The sequence below is a fragment of the Motacilla alba genome, chromosome 2, assembly GCF_015832195.1.
Source record: "Motacilla alba alba isolate MOTALB_02 chromosome 2, Motacilla_alba_V1.0_pri, whole genome shotgun sequence".
Lineage (NCBI taxonomy): Eukaryota > Metazoa > Chordata > Aves > Passeriformes > Motacillidae > Motacilla > Motacilla alba.
Window position 1 is genome coordinate 112146330 of NC_052017.1, and position 21519 is coordinate 112167848.

The 21519-nt window shown below is 34.5% G+C and overlaps 1 protein-coding gene across 2 annotated transcripts in view; it reads right to left on the reverse strand.

The window, feature by feature from the left end:
• Positions 1 to 324: 324 nt before the first annotated feature.
• RB1CC1 (RB1 inducible coiled-coil 1) overlaps positions 325 to 21519 on the reverse strand; it is a 67112-nt gene continuing 45917 nt past the window's right edge. Inside the window, exons 15-24 of one of the 2 annotated variants that reach the window (XM_038123754.1) lie at positions 18237 to 20152; positions 14301 to 14460; positions 11939 to 12047; positions 11579 to 11819; positions 9959 to 10010; positions 8825 to 8872; positions 5759 to 5817; positions 3956 to 4083; positions 2319 to 2389; positions 325 to 1975 (exon numbers count right to left, since the gene is read on the reverse strand). In XM_038123754.1, the coding sequence (XP_037979682.1) occupies positions 1898 to 1975; positions 2319 to 2389; positions 3956 to 4083; positions 5759 to 5817; positions 8825 to 8872; positions 9959 to 10010; positions 11579 to 11819; positions 11939 to 12047; positions 14301 to 14460; positions 18237 to 20152 (2862 nt within the window). In that variant the 3' untranslated portion in view covers positions 325 to 1897. Of the gene's footprint in view, positions 1976 to 2318; positions 2390 to 3946; positions 4084 to 5758; positions 5818 to 8824; positions 8873 to 9958; positions 10011 to 11578; positions 11820 to 11938; positions 12048 to 14300; positions 14461 to 18236; positions 20153 to 21519 lie in introns of both variants that reach the window. The other variant, XM_038123742.1, reaches the window with a different exon arrangement.

Genomic DNA, 21519 nt, shown 5'->3' on the forward strand with positions numbered 1-21519 from the left:
CTTAAACCACTTGTGACTAAGTTAACTTAAGGAACAAGACTGCACCAAATTGCAGACAGAACTGAATTCCCATTTAGCTGAAGGTGAAAAATTCAATGATTAAAAAAATCACTGCATCATGGGTGGTTTCTCTGGCTTGCTTTTTTTATGCATTAAACCTGTTCTATAGATCCACGTTATTTACACACTTGACACTGGACAGTACTCAAGTACGGTAATACTATTCTTGAAGAACAAGGCACATTAGAAAACTAATTTTAAAAAGTCAGTACATCAACTAGTAAATTTAACAACCAGGTAAGAAGGCAACTTGACGAAATGACATTCTCTTTTCCACAGATCAATTGTCTTAGATTTATTTAATCAAAGATATGATACAGTTACAAGCCCATGCATTTCATAAAAATCTGAACTTAAAATTTTTATGGAACAAAATTTTAAATAAGGCATATACAGATGTTTCTGGGTATTCAACTGGACGGGTTAGTCTAGAGAAATGTTATTGGAAACATATGAGCAGAAGCATTGAGATTTTCATGTGGTTGTTTCTTTATCTCTTCCTCTTCCACTCCAGACCTGAAGATAAATCACAGCTGAATAACTCTATGTATTGAATCCTAGGCATAAGCTCGTAGCTGAACTCATAAATTCACTTCCCACTGGTTACGTATTTATAGTACATCCCTTTTATACTGTTATTAAAAATAAAATAAATAAGACTACATTTTAAAAATGTAGGAGGTATAACTACTAAAAATGTCATTTATGCATTTAATATGCTGACAAAATTAAAATTTCTGTCTACTTAAATTAATTTTTATGATTACAAGGAAATTCTTGTAATTCCCAAATGCTTTTGAAAATTACTACCTCTCATAGAAAATTTGGGTATTTCTATGTAATGAAACCGCTGGAGAAATCATAGAGAAGATACAACAGATTAACATGAAATAAATATTAGAGATAGTATTTAAAAGGCACACAAATACTTCAAACACATACAGTTTCAAATCTTTATTGTTTTAAAATTCTACATGTCTTTTACAATTACAATAATTTGTTACTTAAATGACTCTTGTATGGTTAATGTACAATGAGTTTTTTCCTGAAACTCAACCATGAAATACAATTTCATCAATATGATTTTTCTAAATAGATTAATACAAGACTTCTGTTTTGTTGGGAAGAACAAGTGCTTCACCTTGAATAAACAGCACAGGTGTCTTCCCTTCAGAATCTGTGTGATCAATCCATCGAAAGTGCTTTTGAAGATTGCAGATCTAACTGTGACTGATTTTCAAAATCAGTCCATCAAATTACAAGGGTTTTTTAACATTAAAGAGCATTTTCATGTAATGAAACAAGCTGCAGTAGTTATTTTTTATTCATCTACTGAGGCAAACTCATGTTGAAGAAAAATTATATGATTATCTGCATGCAATGAACACCCTCTTTAAATAGTTGATGAATTTTACACATATAAAGAATCTGTTAAAGAGTGCAAGTACTTTGATAATGATTTCACAAAAGGACATATGCTGGTAATAATGGTAACTAACATTTAACATCTAAATACAAGCTAATGTATATTTAACAGGCAATTAACATGGCAAACAAACCATGTTTCATGTGGTTGCCCTTAGAGAAAATGAACTCATTTGGTCCACACTCTTAAAGTTATCTGGGTAAAAAAATCAAAGCAGTTAGGGCCAGAGTTTTTGATGAATTTCTAAAATGTCACCTGTTAAAAAGTAAAAGCAGTACATCAATGACGTATCTTGTCACATGACCTCAGTATAAAAAAGATGGCCTGGTATTTGGAGCGATGAACAAGCACTGAAGGACAAGTCCAAAAAGAATGGAGACAGAATGAACTAAAACTTTTAAATTTGTTGTGTTATACTTTCTTGTTCCATGGTACTGCTTTCACTCTGTAGAATTTTGTACCCAAAGGAACTTTGAATCTGTTTTGTGCCTACAAAAAAAGAGTAAAATAATTAAAATGTGGAATTATTCTACTGATTTTTGTACTTTTAAGGTCAAACTGATTCCTACTACTCAGTATTTAGGAGACCCTTAGAAGTCTGGAAGGGCTCTGGACAGTGTGGATGCAAATACCCAACCCGCTGCTCTCTCAACTCTTCTGGCTCCCCTACTCTTGCTATTCACTGACTCAAAAGAAAAGCAGCAATAGCAGAACTTAGGATAATTTTCATCTACCTTTTTATGCAGAGAGAGTTTGTCACAATTGTTAAAAATATTAAAAGATACTTTCTTCTTTATTAATCACAGATGATTTCTCATTACTATTTTCTTACCTTTTTTGCCTGGCAATACTCCTTTTCCATCACTTTTCCTAGCACCCAAGGTCTCCTAGATGCACCTGACGCTAAAGAGAGAATGTATGTAATATTTTGGATAAGCAACTACAGGTACCAGGATATTACATTATATTTCCATTAAAGGCAGAAATTTTTTTGAAACAGTTTAAATAAACAAACAAACATTAAGTAAGGTCAGACTTAAATGCAACATTTTGGTGGCCCTTAGAACAATAATTTGCAGTACCTAGGCCAACACCAATTTTAACCTATCACAAATACAACTAGTGTTCTGAATCTTATTTTCCCCACTTCCTTGATGCAGGAATAGAATCAAGACATAGTTTCCTGAAGCAGTGAGACAGAGACAAATGCATCCCTCAGGCAGTTGTTAAGTCTTGATATTTGTTTTATCTGCAGTTTTCTTGGATTTGAGATTAACTCTATTCAGGCATTGGTAAAGACCAGAGCAAGCTAAGTCGCTCTGAAAACAGCTCAGTGAATTAAGCACTCACAGCACATTTAAGCACATACAAACTGACATGGCTTTTACCTTATATACATGAAAAACCAGTAAGAAAAGTCTACCATATTTCACACAGCTATGTATGCACTACTAATGCCATAGGTAAGAATATATTACATCTAGAAGTGAGACAGTCATTTTGCCCTTAACTTTCACAGATGACACATGGCACAGAACCTTCAGCAGACTCACAATCCAGTTAGGGCTTAGTGGTCTTCTGGAGAATACACAGTTATTCAAGATCTATCATATTTCATCATAACTGCAATCTACAGTGAGTCTGCTCAGGGCAATTATTTGACAGCTTGTGACATGTAACAACACAGAAACTTTCACTGATAAGTTAGAATTGATACAAATTTTCTTTTGATGCATGTTCTTAGACGTTTTTACAAAGTTGGGAGCATAGGTGGGTTTGCAAAAAACCACAATAGTTTAAAGGCATTTCAATTAATCCACTTCATGTAGAGCCCATGGTTGAGTGCAAGGCATTGTTATTTTTCCTCATTTTAAAAGATTTCAATTATGCCAAGTTTAGATCACTGCCAAAAAAAGCCAACAAAAATCCTTGAAAATTATGGGAGAAAAAAATGTACATGTGCCATCAACTTGAACATAAAGACATACAGGAAGTCTTCTCTGAAAATTTATAATAAATACCATTTTAATTTGGTGGAAAAACCATGAGCAAAAATATTGCTTGCAAACTCCCATATACTGTTGCCTACATTTTTTTTATTTATTATTTATGCTGAGTAGTTAAAGCAGCCTGATGGGAATGTTAACATACTCTGTGTGTGTACCAAATAGGCATACTCTCCCTCTTTTTTTTTTTTTTCCATAGTTTACTTTGAAGGCGCAGATATTTTTCCCCAGTTTTCCGAGATATTAACATCTATATAAATTTTTAATTAAAAATGTTCTGCTTTGAAAAGTATTTTGCACCAGAACAAGTAGCAAAAGCTACAAAGGCAGCGGACAACTATTACATGCTTCTTGTATTTATCACATATATAGTTATAAAAATCATTTAGTGTTAGAAAGTTAAGACTGTTAGTTGTGAGAGGAGATAATAATTAGAAAAAAATCTGACACTTACCACACTCACCTGGTTTGAGATCCAGTGCAGCAAGGGACTCTGAGTGCAAGAAATACAAGGTTGGACTAACAGTAAACAACACGTAGTTGTCATGCCTTTCATCCAAGATAATGAGTACCAAATCGCCAACCTGAAAACTAGGGAAAAAAAAAATAAAATCACAGAACTTAACTAAAAAAAAGACCACAGAAACTTAAAGCTACATTAATTACACTACATTTTTCCATCATGTATTGCATGAGACAGACTAAGTTGAAGAGCAGCAGACATTTCCACGTGCTATGCCAACTCATATACATTTCCTATTTTCGGACGACAACAAAAGCAGGCTAATTTTAAAAAGGTTTTTGAAATGTTCTACACTCATCTGCTCAAACTGTTTTTCTCAAAAGAACTGCCATTTTTTCTTTAAAACATAATCAGAAATACCTAACTAAATGCTAGTGTTTCAATTTTGTATTATTTTTATTCACCCGTATTTAAGGTAACCGTCACTGTAGTGGTGTTTACAAACATTCTTTTGTCGTTTTAAACTGAAGCAAAACTGAACACAGAACGACAAAGAAGGGATGAAGTGTTTATCTTTGATCAAATGATGAAAAGCCAAAGAAACACTGTGGCAACTGTACATGAAACATTTAAACTCTGCCTTTCTGACACCAGGGTAACACAATTTCAACTACAGAATTCAGAGAGCAACTTTTGTCTCCAAACTTCTTGTTCCACAGTGTAAAGTGTTGTGAGTAAATTATTTACCCATTAATGAAATGAAGTCTAAATTAGCAACAAATTAAGCATTAGAATACAAGGGAGCTCTAGGAATAAGTATTACTAGTCCTCTGGGGATGAGGGAAGTGCAAAGAAAGTGAAAAACTTCTCCATAGAAGGAGTCTACAGATACACAGACAGTCAATTGAGTTTATCTAGAGAAATTTAGGTGATCATCTTTAAAGTTCATTTTTGGATTAAATAAACAATACTCCAAACTTTTCTGCCTGGACTTACTATGAAGACAGGCTATATTGACTTAAAAACATCTCTACTGGACAGATGAATTCTTCTTTCATACCATTTCCCTCCTCAAAAACTACCAAGACACTTGTGACAATTTTCAGATGCTAGAGAGAAAAAAATTATTCTTCACCTCCTGATCTTGTTACAGCAAAAACGAAAACTGGTGTAATTCAGAAAACATTAACAGAAAAATCTGTGCAGGTTTTCTCCAAAGATTTTTTTTATATTATTCAAGTAATATATAAGCCTAATATTAATTAAGAAGTTGTCTGTAGTTTTTACATTTTACAAGAATACTTCTTTTTCCAGCAACAATTCTACATGCAGCTGCTAACAGATTGAGAATACCTAACAAAATGTTTCAGTTAGTTTTATTTCATTCGGTTAGAGTAAGACAAGAACTTGGAAGACTTCAGGAAGGTAAGACTTCTCTTGAAATATAATACAGCACTATGTATATTCAGGATGAACAGATTTCCTTTTTCTTAGACTTCAAGGTTACAAGTAAACAAAAAAGTAATCTAAAAAAAGCCTCAGAGAACTCTAGAAATCCTACAAAGTATGGAATTCAAGAAAGTCACTGACAGAGAATTCAAAAAGGTCTTTTCATTGTTTATAAAAAGGTTTTATAAAATATGATTTATGCTCAACTGGGACCGTTCAATAGCTGATGGCTAAATTATAGTGATCTATGCATCCTTTCACCACAGAGCAAGAACAGAAGAACTGTAACATTAACTATACACTTATTTTATTGTAAGCATATCCATCTGTTTATAGGAAAATTAATGTACTTACTCTCTAATTGCTATTTTTTCAGAATGTCTTGAGGATACTGATGACATGCTTTGGGACATCTATAAAAAGAGAAAAGCTATAAAGTACTGGCAAGCTATGATGAAACTACATTGCAGATAAAGATATGACAAGATGATTTATCATTGATTTCAAACCGTGCCTAGTCTTGCAGATTTTATACTCACTCAGAAAACCCACCATACTTTTGTGATCCTGTTATGCAGTGTGTTTGGTTGCTTGTGATTTGGTTTTGTTTTTTATTATTGCACTTTTTTTTTAACAGCTACCTTTGTTTATTAAAGTTCCTACATAACTAACTTCTCCCTCATTATTTAAAACTGGGAAGGGCTTTTCATATGAGTGCTAGTGAAGATTTACTCTGGGTATACACAAGACCTATGACAAACGTGTCCATTCTAGCAGAGAAGTCACTGGCACCAGAACAGGCTGATGGTAGAACACCAGAGATTAAACACGTTTATTACAATTAAACTCTAGATGTTGAGCTCAACATAGTCTGAGTTTTTCTACTGACTGTCACAAAATCTCAAGTTTATTGTAATCAACAGGGCAGCACTCCCTGGAACAAAACTGGAGTCAGGACCAAACAAATGTTCAATTCTGTAAGGTTTTGGACATAAGAATTACCTCCTATCTGTATATTTGCTTTTAATTCTCCTTAATTGATACAATACTGGCACGAACAACTTCAATAGAACAAACTAGACCTAAAAATAAACATAAGTGCACACAAAGTTTCTACAAGAACTGTGATAACAAGAAATGACAATGGGTAATTAATTCTATGTCCAAAGGAATACCTATCCCACATGCAGGCAAGTAGCTGGGAAAGCTGTTCAGACATAAATGTATCAGTTCCATTACCCTCTGGTAGCCTCCTTACAACAGACAATTCATAATTGCTCCACAGAAATTCTGACTAGAGGTCCTGCAGTTTTTCCATCCATTCCTACTTCCTGGATCATTTATACATGCTATTCAAATCTAGATTGCTCACACTTGAAGTTTAGCATGTGATTTTTCAGCTGTAACTCAGATATTGTTCCCCACAGCAAATTTCCTTCCTATTGTCAATCTTGCCCCCTGCCTTCCCCAGAGGCAGTACCAGCCTGTTTTTGTATGAGCCTGAAGCCTATTCACAGCTCATTTTCTTCATTTCTTCAAAGAATGGGTCCAAATTCAATGCAGTACATCACAGAATGCTCTCAAATTCTGATGACACCTTAAGCAGTTTTCTTTACAGGGTCCAACTTCAATTTTTTTAGTTTTTATTTTTTATTATTTTAAAAATTTTTAGAGGTTACCTTTCTTCCTTTAAAAGGTTGCAGCTAGCATGAAATTTGTCAAAATTGTTTAGACTATTCACAAAAGTGTTTAAGAGTTCTCTTCAGATATACAGACCAGATATTTTCTTGCAGTTTTTTTCAAACTGGAATAAGTGTTAAATGAAAACACTAAATAGCTTGATTTCTGTAGTTTTCCTTAACTTCTAACTTCAAGAAAAACCAGAACAAACTAGAATGTTGAGAATAATTACATTAAAACCTAGTAAGGAATGTTTTATTAATACAATTGTAATAGCCTTTATACAGAAAAATTGTTCCCTTTCTCAATAACTCATTTATTGTAACAAAAATCCTGTAATAACATTCCAAGTATTAAAAGGAGCTCCTTTTTTTTCCTTGTGGAAGTAATCCACAAGTTCTTCTGAAAAAGCCAATGAGCTATGAAGATTTTCTTTTTCACACATAATGCCTTCTGAGCTCCTTATCCCAAGTGCCTCAACAGAAATAAACATAGGTATTGAAGTGTTGATGTGTATCTCAATTTTAGAAGTGCATTTAAATGGCGGGAGAGAGGGAAAGAAGGATGGAGAGACAAATAGTAAACTTATCTATGTAAAAACTCACTTTATAAGTAAGGAATTGAAAAGATATGAAGTTCCATTTAGAAATCAAATTTTAATAGCTTTAGGGACCAAAGAACCATCAATTTCTCCTACATGGCTTTGTATTATCATAACAAGAATAATCTTATATTTGTCTCATACAAAGTGTTTCTTCCATTTTATTTTCCTCCAACATGACAAGAGATCAAGAGTTTGATTCAGGAAATCTACAGAGAAGTTTAGAAAACTGTCTGGGTGTATTTTGAGTTTTTATTGTGAAAATTACACTTAAATAAATTCTGTGTACTTCACTGTCATTCTGAATTAAAAATAATCATTGAAAAATTATACTTGTAGATGTCTTGCAATTCTTTCTTACACCTGGTATGTGTAAGTCTTGTGGCAAGTCTAACTTCCCATGACAGAGCTATCAGTTCCTGCCAAACTTTTAGGTATCACCTGTCACTTAATGAAAGTATGATCTCCATGGTCAGTCCAACCAAACTGCCTGTTTCGTATACACTCAGGAATTTTTTTAAGACTTAAAATTGAGACCCACAAGCATGCATAACATGTGGGAATAAATAAAAGGAGAAGAATTTATACTACAGGAATCAAGGGCACTCTGTCACTAAATTATTTTTACTTCCATAGGCATTTACTGTAGCATTTCATATGGTGGCTGCCTGCCTGCATTTCCAGCTACTAGGCAGAATTACAGTTTGCCACACTACAAAGCAGGCAGGTGCAGTTTTCCCAAAACAATCTGTAAGTTATTGTTAACACTCCCAATTATGCCTAAAGTGCAGGCATATTCTTGTAAACTGGCCTTCAATCTACTGCTCCTGAAAACTGAGTCATGGTGCCCTGGAAATTGACACCCCGTTACCCCAACTCTGGATGGTCTGTATTCTTTGGGAAGAAGTCACTCTCCAGTCCTGTGAACCTTTTTCCATGAGAAGATTAAGCTCACGTACCTCTGGAAGGTTATCAGGTTACCTACTCATCACTTGCCTTAACACTTAAAGTATTTTTAAAATTAATTTTAAAAATTTTAAAATTAATTTTAAAAATTCCTAGATTTTAAGAAATGTAACATTTTTAACCTTTTCTTGTTTTTTCATGAGGCTTAAAAAATGGACTGCCCAAATACTTACCAATCTTTGATTTAATCTCTTATTTTCCTCTTCTTTCAACTGCAAAGTCTAAAAGAAAATCTTCATCTCATTAACTGGATATTATACTTCATACAGTACAAACATTTTTTTAAAGTTCTGGTATGACTAGAGACCAACTACTTGTACAATACTGCATTCTTCAGTTCTAAAACAATTATCAAAACATCTTTTGAACAAAGACGCGCAAAAAAACCCCTTGAAGTCTAGGGATTATCCTAGTGCTGCAAATCCCCATGTTAAGATTGTACCTGCATAGTCATACTTCTCTCTCAGTTTGAAAAACATGTCAATGATAGAACAGTAAAAGGAATGTAATATATTACTATGTTTTAGCTTCTACCCATAACAAATCCTTGGTAATCAGACGACAGAAAAAAGCATATATGTGCTCACAGTCAGAAACACCCAGGCAGTTGCTTCATACAGTGTCACAATCCATTAACAGAAAGCATTCCTGTTCTTTATTTGGTCCCAGATTATATCCAAGTGATCCTAGAAAGCTGGAAGCTAATAATACCTGTGGTTTTTGGTTTTTTTGGTTTTTTTTTTTAAGTCAACTTCAAAAAGACAACTGAGATGAAGTTAGATATGACTGGCCAGTTAAAAATTACTAGAATCTGAAATACTCCAGTGTAATTACTAGAGGTTAAAATTTCACATTTTACCAAGAATTCAGCCTATGAGGAGAAATTACCCATTTTTATGAGAAACTGGCAAATCAATCTTAAATCCTGTCCAGCTGTTTTGTATTTCTTAATTAGAAAAAGAAATTGTAACTTTTTTTTCTATATAAATTCTCTGTATCAATGATCTGCCACTCCTAAAAAGTGACAGATCATTGTACTTGTACATTGTACTTGTACTAAAGCCCACATAAACATAACAAGGTTAGGCCAAGAGTAATGTTTTAAAAGTTATCTTGAATTACTTCAGTGAATTACAGTGATCCAAAAGTACAATGAAAAAAGATGCCCTGAAATCATATTTATAATACTGCAGAAACTATATTATATATATATATCAGAGCATATAACTGACCACAGCACAACTTCACATGTACATACTTTTGAGTACTTAGTCATAAGTACTTAATTCCACAAACAATCTACTCACTCTTTCTAGCAACATTATCCTCTGCTTTTCTTCAGACATATGAACATTTTCACTAAAAGAGAAAGAAAATGGACAAATGTTAGGTTAAAAACTAGTATTTTTTTAATAATCAAAAATTGTCTTTTCCACACCCAGCTGTTATCTTCACTCAGTGAAGAGTGTTACAGATTTGCTAGCACAGAGGAAACAGCATAGAAAGACAGACACATTCGGAATCAGCATCGATATTTCTGGCTGGTGTTTTGGATTTTTTTTTCCTTTTCTTTAAACCAAGGAGGTTCTTTCTCACAACAAGCCAGTGGATTTTCAGCCATTGATTAGTTTATCAAGCTACATCAGGGCATTTCTTGGTATTTTGCATTGCTTTGAAGACACCAGGATGAAAGATATAGCCCCACATGCTTTGACAGTTAACCCCTGATATTGCAATTCAGCTCTATCATGTCCCATTTTCCTGGTCTGTAGCTCAAAGGCTAAGGGGTGCAGTCTGAAGTGCCCTGGTACTCTCTGGTAGAGACACTACTGTGAACTTGCTACTTGTTGCCATTCATCTGTGGGATACACTGAGTACTGAGGCATGATAAAACAAATGCTAACATCCCGAGTAATTGCTTAAGAACAGAAACAGTAATTCCTAAAACAGTTATAATGTACTTTAAAAGCAATTTAAATAGGAAGAAACAATATATTTTCTAGTCCAAACTGATTTGGTTCAGAAAACAGACAAATTTTAGGATGAAACATGCTATAAATCCAATCAAAATAATCAGAAAAGGTAACATTATAATTAAACCATACTAATCATGACTTTACTTCAGTTTATCACTCATGTAATAGGAAGCAGTCAACAGCAACCTGTGAAAATTTCTGTCTAATCATACATTGGGTCATAATTTTTTTGTTCACAAGCTCACCCTAAATTTTTTTTTGTACATCTGTTTTAAAAGTGCAGGACTAGAATGATTACTATAAGAAACAGCTCTTTTTTTAAAGATGGGGTAATTCCTTGTTTTATTATCAGTGCAAGTTTAGCTTGGCAAGGACAAACTGTTTTCATCTTCACTTCTACAAAGCTATTCAGTGCTCTGGATATGACTATTTAGTGATTCTGGCATCGGGTTGAGACACACACTGACTACACCCAGTGTAAGTACATCTAACTGTTTTGCTCCTGTTCCTCTGATAAAAACCTTGCTCCTCTTGTGTGGTTGCCAGTGAAAGGTTTGGAGAGAAGTCTGGGGTTCTTTAAAATGCTAGTGGCATGAAAGTGAGACACTGTTCAAAAAATGTGCCAGTAACATGCAGCCTCCCAGTTCATTCACCGTTAAAGTTTTCCTTCTGTTTGATGTACGTTCCGTATACTTAGGTATATTCTTTTATGTCATGTTTGTGGGGCCAAGTTTCATCTTGAAGCTGCATACTTCAAAGTCAAACGCACACACTCCTAATGACTGCAACACCACAATTGCATGCATATGTATGTTAAAAAGGATATTTTCAGGAAGAGCATCAAGGGTAGGAGGAGAGTTAAACATGCTCACCTGTACTTCACACTGCCCAAGAGCTCAAATTCCCAAAACAAGAGCATGCTTTATTTCTACTGTGATGCCCCATACTTACTGCACAGCCATCATACTGGTTTCCATTGTGGAATCCATTCTCCCCTCAGCCCCAAAGTCAGCAACCAATCTCTCTGTGTCTGTGGGCACATCAGCAGCACAGGCTCCACAAGCCTCTGATGCTGCTGCCAAGTAGGTTGATGGAGAAAAATTACTACTTCTCAGTTTATTAACTTCTTCTTCAAGTTTCTTCTTCTCTTCAAGTAAGCGAGCTCTATCTTCAGAAAGTGTTTCAATCAAATCTATGGCATAAATCAACGGAATTTCTTTTAATTACAGCAACACTAAGGACAAAAACCAATCTGCAAAGAATGGAACAGTCCAATTAGAAATGATGAAACTTCTTCAGAACTTTGCTTACCCTTATCTTTTTCTTGCTGTTGTGTAAGCACTTTTAATTTGTCACTAAGATCATTAATTATGTTTTCTTTTTTCATTTTCTCTCTTGCCAGAACAGTGTTAAAGTTGGTCTGAAAACAGAAAGGAAGTATTACTGAAATAAGGAATGTACTGTAAAAATGTAATGCAAAATAGTTCAAAAGACAGCATGCATTTTAGTTTTCCACAATATAATTAAAGAAGAAATTAAAGCTTTTTTACTTATTGCTTTGGTGAAGAGATAAAACGCCAGTCCATTTTATTTTTATGTTTGTCTTTAAAATTTTTTTGTAATTAATTTTATTTTTAACCCTCTCATTCCCTCAAGCCTGAAACATACAAGTAGTACAATAAGAAATAATTTTAAAAAACCGTAAGTTGTTCATTTTTCTTTAAAATTAACACTTTTTATTCCAGTTAATGTAAAATAGTCAAACATTCTACATTTAAAACAGTTACTAGAAGGGTTCAAATTATTAAGATAAAGCTGAACTGCATCCAGATATGTTACATAAAATGAAAATAAAAAATACCATTATCAATACACTATAACCTGAATTAAAAATGTATTTCAAGTCATGCATTAATTCTTCAGTGAACAATTCATTATTGTAAAAGATACACAGGAATCCTGGTTAATAGCTTGAATAGGTGAACATAAAAAGCACCCAGCACAGCCTTCAGTACCAGTCTAACAAATCTTTCCACTTCTTCAATCCTTCCACTGACCATTGTGCCCTTTAATTCTTAGGGTGCTGCTGAAGAGACAGACAAAACCTACTAACAACCATCTATTAAAAGGATATTTCAAATTACTTTAAATTTTTTCTGTGACTTTGAAGATTCTCTGGATATATGCCTATTAACTCTCAGTCTTAAAATGCAAACGATATGGTGGGCTACACAACTTACATAGGGCACAGCAGCCTTTGTTATATGTCTGCATACCACAACCCTGTTATATACATATATATAACATATATACATACACATAACTTTGTTATATGTCTGCATAACAAAAGCGTAAGTGACACCTCTAAGGAAACTTCACCAAAAACAAAAAACCAAAACCCAAAAAAGACAAAGGCAAGACTAAATAGCCAAAATATCCAGTAATCAGCAGAGCCAGTGAAGTAAACTGTCAGCACTGACTGATACAAACTTTTTCTGGGTTTGGGGTATTTGTTTGCTTTGGCTGGGGTCTTTTTTGGGGTTGTTCGTTGTTTTTTAAAAGAGTTCCAGCTTTCCCTGGAATTTGCTGTCAATGCCTCAGAAGCTTCCCTTTCACGCTCAGCTGCAGAAATAAAAGCTACTGCTAGATAATGAGGAAAACAGAATACTAAGGAATATTGGGGAAAAAAAATCAATTTATTACCAATCTAGGAAAACATTTCCTATTAGATTTACTATGTAAGGCTAACTTCAGTATTAATGCTTGCAGTCCAATTGCAGTAAGACTCCTTTCTTTACAGCCATCTGCAATTTTGTGCTCCCTACTCCCTGCATCAAGTGATTCATAGCATTCATTCACCAAGCTGGCTGATCACCACCCTTGTCTCTTTGTAATTATTTGATCCTACCACAGCTACAGTAAGGAGAAGTGCTTAAAACAGAAAATCCTTTCTCAGTGTTTAAATGCAACAAAGCTGCAGATAATAGCTGTTACTAACAGATTTAATTTAAGAACTCGAGACATCTACAGAAACTAAGAGGCTCAAGATGTTTTGAAAGGAATAAATGTGAGGCTACCGATGTAAAATAATAATCCTGTGCAACGTGATTTCTAATCAAGATAAGGAGAACATAGCAGCTTTAAGTTTATTATGCAAAATGCAACATATTCAATTGTTTGAACTTCAAAATGAAATATATTTATGCTTTGAACCTCTAAACACCACCTGTCCATGGTAATAAACTTTAAAAGCCAGTAAGCAGCATTCCAGATCAATTAGTATTTCACATAATTAATTTAGTGTTGTCCATAAATTTTGTAATACCTGGTATCTTTCTGAAGTTCAAGAGATGAATGACTATAAATTCCAAGCACTTAAGAAAAAGAAGTCACATAAACTGAATCTGGATTGCCAGTTGTCTGGTAATTTGTTTTGCCTTTTGGTCTTTTTTTTTTTTAGTTGAGTTTTTTTCTGTTTCTTTGTTTTGATTTTTTTTTTATGCTTAAATATTTGACTGCATTAACACATCATATCCTGGCTTCAGACAATCACACAAGTTTAGAATGTGGAAGTGTTACAGAGCAAAAGAGAAAACCGTACTCTAACTTGAAAGCAGCAAAAGAACACAACTGTCATGGGAGCAAAAATAATTTTTAAATAAATCAGCTTTACCTGTTGCTCTGCAGTGAGCGATGTTCTGATGTTCTGCATTTCTTCATTCTTTCTTTTCTCTTGTTCTTCAAGTTGCTCTAAGAACTTCATTTTTTCTTCCTGAAGCTTCTCCTGAAGTTCAGCAACTAAGTTTGATTCAGCAGATGATTCAGCAGGAGGACTTAAAAGAAAACATTTAGGCTTTAAATGTGCAGCATATACCAAGCCCCACAATACACGAAATAATCACACACACAAAAAGTCAGATGTTCATTTTGAGACATTATTTCTGAAATATTTAATAAATACTATATTACAATTAAGCCATTACTAACTTCAATTCTACTTTTTAATCATGTGCATCTTACCAATTCTTACTCTTGGGCATTCTGTGTTTTTGGCATAGCATGCCAGCTCTAACTTTGAAGTTTGTTGTGAGGGAGGACTTTTGTTTATACTTTTACTAATGTAACAGAAGGCACAGAAAGTGGTAAAAAGAAACAACTATCAACTTCACAAAGATACTTAGTATGTAAAAATAGAAAGCCTTCAGAAATATCACATAAAGAAAACAATTCAGCAGAAATCTGATGCTAAGGAATCCAGATGTGAAATTCAAAACTCTGAATTTGGAGGACAGCAGTGATGATCATAAAGGAAGGAAACCATCAAGAGTCAGGAAGGCAGGATAATAACCTTAAATGGCTTTTGAAACAATGTTACATAAGCCAAGTATTTTTCACCACTGAAGCAAAAACTAACTACACTCTTCTGTGTTTTGGCTTGAGTTACCAACAACATCCCTGAAGAACTTTTGAATAGAGAAACCCCTTAGATGGGCAACAATTGTGAAAATTTGTATTATTTTAAATGCCTATTATTCATCTGCACCAGAATCATATTTAAACCATATTGATATTACAACTAATCATATTTAAACCCGAAGTTCTTAGCTGAACTAAACCGAAGCAGGAATCATCTGCCTCTCAGATGGATTGCCTGGACTACTGTTTGCAAATGATAGCCAAGTAAAGGATATTGCTGCTCAGCAAAGGATGCTGGCACATTACCAGTTTTTATACCTCATCACTGTACCAGGCAGTAGGTTTCAATATTTAATCTGAAAAGGTCTTGTCAGCTACAGCAACAGTGACAATGCCTAACTTTATTGTTTTCAAGATGCCAAAATCACTTATCTTCAGATGGGGGTTTCTTTTCAAGCAAACCCTTGCACTGCTCTAAGATGACAAAGCATGTACTTAACAATACTGCTACTGTTCTACCACATGGGCATATACTGAATATACAAACTATTATGCAGCAGCTAAGCACTCCAAAAGCCCATAAGAAGCTCTAAATAAAAGAGCTCTGAAAGCCAACTGAAGCTCTCAGAGTGGCTAAACAGCCTCTGACGTTCTAGAAGCCAGAAATAAAATAAGCAGAGAAAAGAAAGTCATGAAACACTCTGGAAAACTTTTTTGTGCCACCAAATAAACATTTTTGTGCTTGATTAAATTTCAATTTATTTCTAAATGAAGCCTAGCTAAGAGAGAGAGGACACGCACTCAGTGAAGCTCCACTACATATGGGGGTCTGACAGAAGCGGCTGGGCAATACTAAGACTGCAAGATACCAAAGCAGTAATTCCATCTTTAAAGCAGTTGGGATTCCTATTCTACTTTTAACATTCTTCAGAGTATTATAGATATTTTAACTAACCAGAAAACTGTTTCAAAATGCTTAACAACAAGTCATTAAAGATATTGTCGTTCTCTCTACTGCTTTACACTACCACATAGTGCAGAAAGAGTAAATGAAACTACAAATGCCTTCAGTTTTATTACATAATCAAATTACTTCATTTTCAGACACACCAAACCATGTTAATTTTTATACTGTGGTAATGCATGGATAGCAAACATTTCTTTGTTGCCTCTTAAAATTTTTGTTAGTTTTCATGGAAGTTCAAAACCTAAATTCCTGACATGAGTGCAATACTCAGGTCAAATTTAACAATCCCCTTCTCTCTCTGTACCTTCTGAATGGGTAATGTAACATTACTCTTGCAGGAAACAGCTAACATAGTCACATGCCAAATAAAAGTTGTTTTCTACCATTAAAACTGCTAAACAATGAGTGAGGATAAATCAACTTGAGTTACTGACACAGCTTGGGGTTTTAGGAATTCAAAAATCAAACAAATAGTGATTTCAAATGGACTTCGAAATATTAGGACAGATTTACTTAACATATAAGCCCTCTGGAAATAAAACACACTATATCTTGATTCCTAGAAAAAAAAAATTAACAGCAGAATAAAAGCATAAAAAGAAGCTTTAGGAGACAAAACGTATTTCAATGTCACACTAAAAATTAAATTACAGAACTTTTAACAAACTGACAGCATTTCTTTAGATTGAAGCAGATAATATTTCTTTGAAATACATTATCTGTTTTAATCCAGTTTGGATAAGAATGCACAAAGCTGTGATCACAAGTTCAAATTTAAGTGTAGGTGGATTTTTAAAAAGTCTGATGACACAGCTACATCTTTTTCCTGTTGAGTCAAGTTCTTAAAATTTCTACAATGCATTATTACACAGAAAAGGAAAAGAATGCAGAATTTATCATTTTTCTTTTCATCCCCCCATATTTCATTAAGAGAATATCTTCCTCAGTTAAGAAGGGCTGTTCTTAAATTTCATTATATCCCAATCTTAATTCAAAGAAGTAATATTATCTAGATGCATTTCTTTATACACTGACAAGCAAACACAGTCACTAACACAACACCACATAGTGATGGATTTGCTCGCACGTGAAAATCTTGACATAGCAGACAATTTCACTGAAGCAGATATTCCCATTTCCCTTGGACTGTGCTGCTGGACTCTGCATGACCTCCGCTCTTCTACCTTTTTTTTTTAACAGTACACTGATACTCAACATTTAAAAGCTAACTTAAGTCTGTACTCATTTTTTGCAGTATCCTTGCTTTTATGTCAATTCTGTCCATTTTACTGATTTTTTCCCATTTCACATACTTGGCCTAATACCTGGGAAAAAATTCCTCTATTAAGATATTTTACAAACGAGATCTGCTGCATTGATTCACACCACAAGAACATAAATGATAAATGCTAGCATTTAAAAAAAGTACTGTTGCTAAGCCTTAATCACATGGAAAAATTCTACTATTTCCATTCTATAACAACATAATGTAGGCTGCTGGCAGGCATTACAAACTCATAAGTATCTAAGATACGATAAGTCAGAAAGAATAAGTCTATGCATTCTTGGCTAGGGAAAAATATATTTTTTAAATGGAAAATCTCTGCAGAAATTACCAAAGAAAAAATGGTGATGTTAGGATGTTCTTTAAGATTATGTTGCACCTTTGTGTTTCATTATGAAGCTCAAATTGAAGACCCTAAAATAGGTAAGTGGGGCAGCAAAAGTTAATGGAAATCCATGTGGCCATGGGACAGCTCTCAGTCAAGCCTGCATTAATTCCCACACAAGTTTTCATGCCCCATTATCACCAACCTGGTGTACAGCTAGCCAATAAAGAAAGTTATCAGGCTACCTAAAAGCCAGACACTGTATGCTCCCACAGTGCTAGCAGAGCAAAGATGGGAAAAGAGAGAGGGACTGAGACCATCAAAATCGGAACTCCAAGTAACTTGTTACTGTGGAAACACTCCTTCGACATGACTGAAATATAAAACCTTCATTGCTGTCGTGAAATAATGCTGTATAAGATATCTCACAATCCTTGAGATTAACTACAGATATGGGAACACCACTGCCTATAAACATTCTGAAACTTGAATATAGAAACCAATACAGATAAACACTATTACAAATACAACAATTTTAGTTACTGCACAGCGTGTCATGAATATACCATATTGATTAAAATACTAGGAAAACACAGTAACTTAATTCTTACAGTACCTCCGATTCACTTGCATCTCAAGTTGCAGTATTTTTTCCAAAAGCCCTTTTTCAGCAGCTTCCCTCTGTAATTCCAACTCTTTACAAGCAGTTTGTACTGCATCCTCTTTCTCACAATTGAGCTTCTCAATGAGCGACTGCCTGTCTTGTTCTTGGTTAGATATTAGCAGTTCTTTCTCTTCCTTTAGCTTATGGATAATAGCTTCATACTTTTCCTGCTGCTCACAGAGAGACAATTTTTCTGTTTTTTCCTTCTCTAGGGCAGTCATTTCCAACTCCAACTTACTTTGCAGTTCTGTTATTTGCTCTGAAAGTCTTTTTTCTGCCTCAGCAGTTTTTTGATGAAGAAGCGTTACTTTATTTAATTCAGTTCTAAGCAAATTTGATTCTTCTTCATACCTATCTACTAGTTCAGAAATACACTGATCTTTCTCAATTGTCATCAGAGTCCTTAGTTCTGATAAGCCCACTTGATGTTCATCACTGCTGATTTGTATTTTATTGTTTAATTTATCTATCTCCTTTCTTAAGCTTTCAGTTTCCTTGTCAATCTGAGATCTTAAGGTCTCCTGTTGCTGGTTTCTGCTTTCTTCCAAAAGAAGCTTCATTTCATCAGTTTCTGCCTCTTTCAGGGCAAGTTCAACTTCTAGTTTGCACCTCAAATCAGACAGATCTGAAACCTTCAATTGTAACTCTTCTACTTGTTGTTGTTTCTCTTTCATAACTACCTCATGAGATTCCTGCATTTGTTCAAGTCTGTGCTCGTTCTCTTTTTTTAATTTATCCAAACAGTCCTTGTGCTCAGCTAGGACCTTCTCAAATTCCTGTAAATGCCTGGCTTGTAGGTTGCTTTCCAGTTCTTTTAAATGGCTTTGCTCTAAACTCTCAAGTTCTGCCCTCAGGAGTTGTAGTTTCTCATTGTTTTCAACATGAAGTTTTTTCAAGTCTTCAAGTACAATTTCACGTGACTGCCTCAGTTCCTTGATTTCAGAATTTTGTGTCTCCATTTGGCATTCCAATTCAAGTAATTTCTGGTCTTTTTCATTCTGAAGGCAAACTACAGCTTCTTTCTCATTCTTTACTATTGCAAATTCATCATTCTTATTCTGAAGAACTTCCTCAAGACCTAACAGGTCACCTTTTAACTTTTTGATTTTCTTTTTATTTTCTTCACCATCCTCTAATAATTTATTAATTTTAGTTTCATACTCACTTTTCAAAGACTGTAATTCATTTTGATGTTTATCATTTAGCGTTTTTTCAAGTGAAAGCTTTACCTTTTCAATTGTATTTACTATTTCTAAGGAAGTACATTTTAAAGAATTAGAAAAGTCACACTGTTCTTTTTGTACAAGTGTTCTGAAATGGCAAAGATCTTCTTTTATACCTCTTAAATGTACCTTTGAGTCTTGAGCAATAACCCTACACTTCTCCACACAAACACTGAGAGAAGCATTTTCTACTGAAACATCCTTTACACAAGAACTTGTATCTTGCATACGCCTACTGTCTATTGCATTGATAACTGAAGAATAAAGAGATTCCACCATCATTTCTGGGCTTTGTGGGTCACTTATTACATTAGGAGACACTAGATTTTCTTCTATTACAAATTCGTTTACTGCTGACATAAAGTCAGATTCTGGACTCTCTGCCAATGAATCCAAGTCTAACGACCCTTGCTTGAGAGCTTGCTCCAAGTTCGGATGGGCAATAGTTTCAAAATCGAACGTGTGAGCATCAATGCTGTCTGGAGACAATTCTTCTAATGGAGCTGGGGGGCACACAGGAGGACACAGGGGACCCTGAAGACTGAGTGATGGAGGAGTTCTTGAAGAGGTAGCAATTGCGGTTCCTGTAGTACTTTCCATCCTTGGTGTGGTAGCAGATTGTGGTGATGCTTGACTATTGGAGGCCTACAAGTTATAAAACAAGAAATGAACACAAAGTGATAAGCAGAACTGTTAATATTAAAAATTAATTCAAAACCACCAGGCAAAACAAGAACTTTAAAAAATCAGCCTTATTATTTGTAACAATCCAAAATATGTACTACTAAAACTTAAGCAAAAACTGCAGAAAATCAAAGAGATCTTCCATCAAGTTTCAGAAAAGTATCATTTGTAAACACATAAATACTAAATGTTCACCTAGCCGAAAATCCTATGTAGAGCATAGCCAACTGTATCTTACCAGTCAGAAATAGGCTTTGGTTCTTTACAGCCTACTTATTTCAGTTTTCCTAATAATTTCATTACTAAAATATTTTTTATTCTATTAATGCCGATATTGTCATTAAAAACTCCTTTAGTAGCTTATGCTATTAACTATTATATACAACATGGAATATGGAAGCCCTAATGCCGACCATACATCTATAGATTCTTAAAAATATAAACCTTAAGCTTCAGCAAGTGCAGAACACTTTCCAGTGTAAGCCAATAAGCAATGTACAGCCTCCACCAATGTAAAGTATCCACCAAGGACGCATTCCTGGAAAAGTTTGTAATAGGATGGATAGTGAAGCAATTTTTCCTAGGAAGATTATAGTGACACACACAGTTAAAATACATAAGGCAAGTAGCTGTGACACACAATTAAGGGGTATGCACAGGATCATCAGGATCACAAACTAGAAGAAATGCAAAGTTTTGTGAACATATCAGTGCTCTGAAAGATCGCAGATGCATTCTCTGTAACACCATAGCTCAACTATTACCTTGCTCTTCCATCTTTCATCACTAAGAACTTGCTTGATTTAATTCATATAAGAAATGTGACCACCTTGAAAAGAAATAGCTCCTGAAGAAAAACTCATATAAATTTTTCCAGTAGAAAATTCCCATAAAATATTCAGTCTCAAAGTGCTGGAAATCTGGGGGTACTCTTCAAAAAGCCAACATTGCCTCCAGCTGATAGTTTTGTGATCTTGCTGATGCCTCTTTCCCAAACCATCCACACTGCCTCAATGCAACTAGAATGCATGTCTGGTGTTCTTTACCATGTTAGCTATTATTGAAGAAACCTCTGCCATCCATTGAATTCAGCTACTTGACTGGCAACAGTTAGTGGAGCTTGGCAATAAATGTTCAGCAACAGCAAAAATCCCAGAAGTGACAGACATTGATCTGCTGTCATATAAATAGCCATTTTTTGCTGTCTCCATCTTGTAGAAATGACTGTTACTCAAAAAGTGACCTTACCCTCCTCTGTGCCAAGGAAATATTCCTTGAAGGAGATATAGTGTGTTTAACAATTCTCAGCTGTGATTTAAGAAGAATCT